The 10,185-nt window shown below is 28.2% G+C and overlaps 1 protein-coding gene across 1 annotated transcript; it reads right to left on the bottom strand.

Moving 5' to 3' along the window:
• Positions 1-61: 61 nt before the first annotated feature.
• On the bottom strand, positions 62-9,431 carry rab36 (RAB36, member RAS oncogene family). The gene is made up of 11 exons (XM_026374994.1): positions 9,341-9,431; positions 2,739-2,822; positions 2,532-2,623; positions 2,382-2,456; positions 2,143-2,244; positions 1,991-2,055; positions 1,828-1,879; positions 1,281-1,362; positions 1,104-1,194; positions 865-978; positions 62-786 (listed from the first exon to the last, which is right to left on the bottom strand). The coding sequence occupies exons 2-11, from the start codon at positions 2,814-2,816 to the stop codon at positions 725-727; spliced, it is 813 nt and encodes a 270-aa protein (XP_026230779.1). The 5' UTR covers positions 2,817-2,822; positions 9,341-9,431; the 3' UTR covers positions 62-724.
• Between the last annotated feature and the right edge of the window lie 754 nt (positions 9,432-10,185).

Here is a 10,185-nt window from a genome sequence, read left to right as displayed (position 1 = left end):
TTTGCACATAATAATAATGTTTAATATTATGAAGACACAATAGGTCAGAGAAGGTATAAACTACTTTATTAAATTATAATAGGTTTTTGACATAAGCACAATTCTTATTCTTATACTGAGATACTATTACTTTATGTAAAAATTACATTATAACGTTAGACTAGGTCAATAGTAGCCAACACTGGCTTTATTACACTAATTACATTCTGGGTGAAGCACTGAACACTGAATTTCTTTGGATATGAAAATGGTTACATTTAGAAAAACAATTGCATCTGCTAAAAAAATCCATCATTGATGGCTTCAGTTCAATTACATCTGAGTCCAAGGAACATATACTGGTCCGATGTTCTGTCAACGTCAGAACACATGGCAGTTATGGTGAAATACGTAATCTAAGGGAACATCTCCTAAGGCATATTTTGGTCCATCATTTATACTCATGCAGCTGAAGCTCAGAGTACAGTTTCCATCTGCTTCTGTTCAGCATTAAGGATAAGGCTAGTGATTTTCTATATATTTGTTAATAATATATTTGTTAATAAATACCTTAAAGATACTAAAAGCAATAATAATTGCATCCACTAACTGTAATGTTTGTAAGTCTGTAACTTGATTTAGCTTATCTGTCCATTTTGTGAAAAAACAATGCCGGTTAAACTAAACATGACAATGAGCCACACTGTTGTGACACGTTCCTCTATTCAAAAAAATGAGTTTTTCATCAGCAGCAGCCTCTTTTTTTGTCTTGGGGGGGTTCTACCTCCATGTTGGCACAATCCGATTCTGTGAAGACAAACATTTTTCTATATTAAACTTCCATCATCAGAATCTCTGTTTGTTATGAAATTAGTTATTACTTACTGATACCAGCTCCTCTTCCTATGCTAGCAGGGATCCCATCCTCCATGTCCTTCAGCATGCACTTCTCAAAGGCTAGTGCTGCCACCCTGAAGAAAAACCTCTGCACGTTCTCCCCTGAAAACAACAGAAGAAAATGAACAGCTTTACAGTGGATTTTGGTTCATCTAGGCTGCACCGTATTAATGTTTTTGTCATGCGCTCTGCAGCAATAAGTGACAAGCGTGAGCTGTTGATTCTACCTGTTTTAGCTGAAACAGCCCAAAACTCTGCATGCAGTTCTGCTGCTATTCTGATGGCATCTTTTTCTGTCCTCTGTCTTTCGTCTGAGGGCTTACATAAACAAGTATAAGTTAGGTATTGGACAAAAATGTGTATGTAAAAGTTTACAAAAACAGTACAATCTACTGTATACTCACCAGGAGGTCATTCTTAGTCCCAACTAAGAAGATGAAACAGGAGTCAGGCTCATTTTCTCTCATAGCCTCCTCCAACCACTGGCTATAAAAACAACAAAATCTTTACTTTATCTTACAGTTCATCTCTTACAGCTGATTATAATTTGACTGACTCCCCTCTTCCCTCCAGAGACTTGGTAGATACAAATTGTCCATGTCTGAAGTGTACAATGTGATAATCTGAGGGTTTTTTTTTTTTATGCCAGCAGCTGGATGCTCTGGATTATGTCAACAGCGAGAGTGAACCAAAGCAATAAAGCACCAGAGAAACACAATCATGAGCTGACACCTGCTATAAGGTACTGTAGAACTGAGGGGAAGTGCAGTTAGACAATAATTCTAAAACTGGTTTGTCACTACTACACACCTCTCCCATACATACAGTACAAAATAATGTGGTTCTTTGTTAGAATACAAGTATGGAAAGTACTTCACAACCTAGCATGTTACTGTCTTGTTTTACAAGCCAGTAGAATATGTCTAGTGATAATGGTATAATGAGACCTACCGTGTATGATCTAGGGACTTTATGTCTGCCATGTCAAAGGCTGTGATAATAACTGGAAAAGATAACCAGGAAGTTTCAGTATTATTTGTTTAACCTTGTTAAAATGTAAAATGTTCTTACATAGCATCACCTTTTTAAAGTTACTTATTATAACACTTTTTACCTTGAGCACCTCTGTAGTATGCAGAAGCAATGCACTTGAATTTTTCCTGCCCAGCAGTATCCCATCTATAGAAAACAAAAAGCACCCAACATTACAGACATCAAAACACTAAGCACAGGATCATATCAGCTGTTTGAAGGCAGACTACTCACATCTGAAGGGAAAAAGGCACTCCACATATTTCAAACCTCTCGATCTCAAAGTCCACTCCTATGGTGGCTTTGTAGTCTCTTTCAAATACATCTTTACAAAACCTGAAAACGTCACAAACAGCAAAGGTTTTAGATGTCCTCACATTTTCAGCGTCAAGAATTTAAATTTTTTATTTTACAAGGTGTTTTTAGCAGCAGTCTCTGTTACACTGGTCGTATCTTAAATTGGTTTGAAGTACCTATTGATGAGGCACGTCTTCCCCACATTGAGGTCTCCAACCACCACCACTTTGGACATTTTCTGTCTGTCCCACCTAAAAAGAAATGTACCAATTTTAATGTTCAAGGAAAACTAAAAATGAGACATCAACCCAAAGCAGGAGACTTACGGCTGGTGCCTGGCAGCTCTGTCTTTACAGGCTGCTTTAGCCTGAACGTCCCAGTCTTTCTTCAACTGTAGAGAGGTCTCAGGTGTATAGCACTGAATTGGAAACATCCCAATGATATTTAGTCTGCATAAAGCCACTTCATACATTTTACAACAAGAGCAAGTCATGCTAGCAGCACTTGAATAAAACTGGCAAAAAAGGATATACCTTTGGGAATTCCCAGATGACCCTGTCTCTGCTGACCGGTGATGGGAATGACATCATCCCATTCCTGTTATCCTGCATAATGATCTGAGAGGAAATGTGTAACAACAGCTTTATCCAACTCAAGTGTCACGCTAAGAACTCCCTCAATGTTTGTGTGCAGTTTTAGTCAAGATAACAACCACTCACAAAGAAAATATAAACAATATTAATTATTAAAAATAAATAAATACATAAATAAATATATATATATAATTTGGATTTGAGTGTCAGGACATATATATATATATATATATATATATATATAATTTGGATTTGAGTGTCAGGACATATATATATATATATATATATAATTTGGATTTGAGTGTCAGAACATATATATAATTTGGATTTGAGTGTCAGGACATATATATATATATATATATATATAATTTGGATTTGAGTGTCAGGACATATATATATATATATATATATATATATAATTTGGATTTGAGTGTCAGAACATATATATAATTTGGATTTGAGTGTCAGGACATATATATATATATATATATATATATAATTTGGATTTGAGTGTCAGGACATATATATATATATATATATATAATTTGGATTTGAGTGTCAGGACATATATATATATATATATATATATAATTTGGATTTGAGTGTCAGGACATATATATATATATATATAATTTGGATTTGAGTGTCAGGACATATATATAATTTGGATTTGAGTGTCAGGACATATATATATATATATATAATTTGGATTTGAGTGTCAGAACATATATATAATTTGGATTTGAGTGTCAGGACATATATATATATATATATATATAATTTGGATTTGAGTGTCAGAACATATATATAATTTGGATTTGAGTGTCAGGACATATATATATATATATATAATTTGGATTTGAGTGTCAGGACATATATATATATATATATATATATATATATATATAATTTGGATTTGAGTGTCAGGACATATATATATATATATATATATATATAATTTGGATTTGAGTGTCAGGACATATATATATATATATATAATTTGGATTTGAGTGTCAGGACATATATATATATATATATATATAATTTGGATTTGAGTGTCAGAACATATATATATATATATATATAATTTGGATTTGAGTGTCAGGACATATATATATATATATATATATATATAATTTGGATTTGAGTGTCAGGACATATATATATATATATATATATATATATAATTTGGATTTGAGTGTCAGGACTATATATATATATATAATTTGGATTGAGTGTCAGGACATATATATAATTGGATTTGAGTGTCAGGACATATACATATATATATATAATTTGGATTTGAGTGTCAGGACATATATATATATATATAGTAATTTGGATTTGAGTGTCAGGACATATATATAATAATATATATATAATTTGGATTTGAGTGTCCGACATATATATATATTTACTATATATAATTTGGATTTGAGTGTCAGGACATATATAATATATATATATATCATTTGGGATTTGCGTGTCAGGACATATATATATATATATATATATATATATATATATATAATTGGATTTGAGTGTCAGGACATATATATATATATATATATATATATATATATAATTTGGATTTGAGTGTCAGGACATATATATATATATATATATAATTTGGATTTGAGTGTCAGGACATATATATATATATATATATAATTTGGATTTGAGTGTCAGACATATATATATATATATATATATATAATTTGGATTTGAGTGTCAGGACATATATATAATTTGGATTTGAGTGTCAGGACATATATATATATATATATATATATATATATATATATAATTTGGATTTGAGTGTCAGGACATATATATAATTTGGATTTGAGTGTCAGAACATATATATAATTTGGATTTGAGTGTCAGAACATATATATAATTTGGATTTGAGTGTCAGGACATATATATATATATATATATATATAATTTGGATTTGAGTGTCAGAACATATATATAATTTGGATTTGAGTGTCAGAACATATATATAATTTGGATTTGAGTGTCAGAACATATATATAATTTGGATTTGAGTGTCAGGACATATATATATATATATATATATAATTTTGGATTTGAGTGTCAGGACATATATATATATATATAATTTGGATTTGAGTGTCAGGACTATATATATATATATATATAATTGGATTTGAGTGTCAGAACATATATATATTTGGATTGAGTGTCAGGACATATATATATATATATAATTTGGATTTGAGTGTCAGGACATATATATATATATATATATATAATTTGGATTTGAGTGTCAGGACATATATATATATATATATATATATAATTTGGATTTGAGTGTCAGGACATATATATATATATATAATTTGGATTGAGTGTCAGGACATATATATAATTTGGATTTGAGTGTCAGGACATATATATATATATATATAATTTGGATTTGAGTGTCAGAACATATATATAATTTGGATTTGAGTGTCAGGACATATATATATATATATATATAATTTGGATTTTGAGTGTCAGAACATATATATAATTTGGATTTGAGTGTCAGGACATATATATATATATATATAATTTGGATTTGAGTGTCAGGACATATATATATATATATATATATATATATATATATATATAATTTTGGATTTGAGTGTCAGGACATATATATATATATATATATATATATAATTTGGATTTGAGTGTCAGGACATATATATATATATATAATTTGGATTTGAGTGTCAGGACATATATATATATATATATATAATTTGGATTTGAGTGTCAGGACATATATATACTATATATCATATCCAATTTGGATTTGAGTGTCAGGACATATATATATATATATATATATATATAATTTGGATTTGAGTGTCAGGACATATATATATATATATATATATATATAATTTGGATTTGAGTGTCAGGACATATATATATATATATAATTTGGATTTGAGTGTCAGGACATATATATAATTTGGATTTGAGTGTCAGGACATATATATATATATATATAATTTGGATTTGAGTGTCAGGACATATATATATATATATATATAATTTGGATTTGAGTGTCAGGACATATATATATATATATATATATAATTTGGATTTGAGTGTCAGGACATATATATATATATATATATATATAATTTGGATTTGAGTGTCAGGACATATATATATATATATATATAATTTGGATTTGAGTGTCAGGACATATATATATATATATATATATATATATATATATATATATAATTTGGATTTGAGTGTCAGGACATATATATATATATATATATATATATATATATAATTTGGATTGAGTGTCAGGACATATATATATATATATATACTAATTTGGATTTGAGTGTCAGGAATATATATATATATATATATAATTGGATTTGAGTGTCAGGACATATATATATATATATATATATATATAATTTGGATTTGAGTGTCAGGACATATATATAATTTGGATTTGAGTGTCAGGACATATATATATATATATATATATATATATATATATAATTTGGATTTGAGTGTCAGGACATATATATAATTTGGATTTGAGTGTCAGAACATATATATAATTTGGATTTGAGTGTCAGAACATATATATAATTTGGATTTGAGTGTCAGGACATATATATATATATATATATAATTTGGATTTGAGTGTCAGAACATATATATAATTTGGATTTGAGTGTCAGAACATATATATAATTTGGATTTGAGTGTCAGAACATATATATAATTTGGATTTGAGTGTCAGGACATATATATATATATATATATATAATTTGGATTTGAGTGTCAGGACATATATATATATATATAATTTGGATTTGAGTGTCAGGACATATATATATATATATATACTTGGATTTGAGTGTCAGAACATATATATAATTTGGATTTGAGTGTCAGGACATATATATATATATATAATTTGATTTGAGTGTCAGGACATATATATATATATATATATATATAATTTGGATTTGAGTGTCAGGACATATATATATATATATATATATATAATTTGGATTTGAGTGTCAGGATATATATATATATATATAATTTGGATTTGAGTGTCAGGACATATATATAATTTGGATTTGAGTGTCAGGACATATATATATATATAATTTGGATTTGAGTGTCAGAACATATATATAATTTGGATTTGAGTGTCAGGATATATATATATATATATATATAATTTGGATTTGAGTGTCAGAACATATATATAATTTGGATTTGAGTGTCAGGACATATATATATATATATATAATTTGGATTTGAGTGTCAGGACATATATATATATATATATATATATATATATATATATAATTTGGATTTGAGTGTCAGGACATATATATATATATATATATATAATTTGGATTTGAGTGTCAGGACATATATTATATATATAATTTGGATTTGAGTGTCAGGACATTATATATATATATATATAATTTGGATTTGAGTGTCAGGACATATATATATATATATATAATTTGGATTTGAGTGTCAGGACATATATATATATATATATATATAATTTGGATTTGAGTGTCAGGACATATATATATTATATATATATATATAATTTGGATTTGAGTGTCAGGACAGATATATATATATAATTTGGATTTGAGTGTCAGGACATATATATAATTTGGATTTGAGTGTCAGACATATATATATATATATATAATTTGGATTTGAGTGTCAGGACATATATATATATATATATAATAATTTGGATTTGAGTGTCCAGGACAATATATATATTATATATATAATTTGGATTTGAGTGTCAGGACATATATATATATATTATATATATAATTTGGATTTTGAGTGTCCAGGACATATATATATATATATATATATTTGGATTTGAGTGTCAGGACTATATATATATATATATATATATATATATATATATAATAATTTTGGATTTGAGTGTCAGGACAATATATATATATTATATATATATATATATATAATTTGGATTGAGTGGTCAGGACATATATATAGTATATATATATCACCTTTGGATTTGAGTGTCAGGACATATATATTATATATATATTAATTGGATTTGAGTGTCAGGCAGGACAGATTATATATAATATATATATATCTCATTTGGATTTGAGTGTCAGGACATATATAATTTGGATTTGAGTGTCAGGACATATATAATATATATTATATATATATATATAATTTGGATTTGAGTGTCAGGACATATATATAATTTGGATTTGAGTGTCAGAACATATTATAATTTGGATTTGAGTGTCAGAACTATATATAATTTGGATTGAGTGTCAGGACATATATATATATATTATATATAATTTGGATTTGAGTGTCAGAACATATATAATTTGGATTTGAGTGTCAGAACATATATAATTTGGATTTGAGTGTCAGAACATATATTAATTTGGATTTGAGTGTCAGGACATATATATATATATATATAATTTGGATTTGAGTGTCAGGACATATATATATATATATATAATTTGGATTTGAGTGTCAGGACATATATATATATATATATATAATTTGGATTTGAGTGTCAGAACATATATATAATTTGGATTTGAGTGTCAGGACATATATATATATATATATATAATTTGGATTTGAGTGTCAGAACATATATATATATATATATAATTTGGATTTGAGTGTCAGGACATATATATAATTTGGATTTGAGTGTCAGGACATATATATATATATATATATAATTTGGATTTGAGTGTCAGAACATATATATAATTTGGATTTGAGTGTCAGGACATATATATATATATATATATAATTTGGATTTGAGTGTCAGGACATATATATATATATATAATTTGGATTTGAGTGTCAGGACATATATATATATATATATATATATATATATATATATATATATATATATATAATTGGATTTGAGTGTCAGGACATATATATATATATATATAATTTGGATTTGAGTGTATATATATATATATATATATATATATATATATATATATATATATATATATATATATATATATCTTTGCATGTGCATGTGCTGCTGGGCTCATTTTGAAGGCTCTGTTGTGTCTGCAGCATCATGAAGTTACCGAACACAAGGCACTGACATGAAGGTGACTTGTCCTTCAAAATAAAAGACGAGTAAAAACTTGGGAAAGTACATTTTCAAGCTTTACTTTTTTTATTACGGTTTTGTGTTTTGACATTATTTAAATTGCTCTCCAAACCCCAATATCTGCGTTACCGTACATATAACAGGTCACCTTATGCGCAACCATTTTAATGTGAGGATCATGGGCGGAAGTCATGCCGCATTTTATTTCCGGTGATACTGGAAAAGACAAGGCAGAGACCACAAGCAACTACCCATTGTTTCGCACGTGTGTGCCGTGTTTATGTCGATGTGGCACTCTGTTATACCGTGGTTCAAATCTGTAACCTTCTCAATAACTTGTACTCACCACAGACGGAATTGTGTCGACGATTCTCCTTATTTCTCTGCTCGTCTCTCTTGCTGCAGTTGCACGCGCGGACGCTTTCTGATGAGCCACTCGTTTCCATGACAACCACACTGTAGCGCCTGTGTCACGCGTCACGTGACAGATGGACAGCACGTATTAAGAGTTACAGACGAGACAAAAGCAGAGAATTGTTCATTTTCACTGAAATACGCCAATAAAGGGATAATTATCCTCACCAAATAGATTTAAGTAGTTGCTTGCTAACTTGTTTATCCATAGTTGGCTAAAACACTGGCAACCTCTCAGCACCGTGTACAGCCTTGTAATAAGTAAAACAGTAAAACAGTATAACAGGGCACGATAAAGGCAGATGACTGATCTAAAACTGATCTAAAAGTACAAACCCCTGAAACTGCTACGTGGTTTAGCAGCGTCTCTAGCCGAAAAGTTGTAATGTTACCTCTTAGATTAACACAAATGTTTGAGGATAGGACTTGGGGAATCTAGATAATTGAAGGAGTCTGCGAGGATTCGGGAAATTCCTTTAAAATGATGATAGGTGTAAATCAGGGGTGTCAAACTTATTTGCACAGGGGGCCAAAATCCAAAACACACTTTAGGTCGCGGGCCAAACAGGATAAACATTTATTGAGCACACTAAAACTTTTAAAACTTAACTTTTTTTAACATAAACCTTAAATAACTTATACCATTTTGCTCTCTATAAAAATATATCCTGTCTAAATTATACAAGTTAGAAATAAAGTAAACATTAAAAGAACAAATATTTAAATTTCTAATTTTATATCAAAAATAAACTTACATTTTAAATATCCCAAAAGATT

The sequence above is a fragment of the Anabas testudineus genome, chromosome 17 (genome assembly GCF_900324465.2).
Source record: "Anabas testudineus chromosome 17, fAnaTes1.2, whole genome shotgun sequence".
Classification (NCBI taxonomy): Eukaryota; Metazoa; Chordata; class Actinopteri; order Anabantiformes; family Anabantidae; genus Anabas; species Anabas testudineus.
Note: the sequence above shows the minus strand (reverse complement) of the source record. Positions and strands in the feature narration are given on the sequence as shown.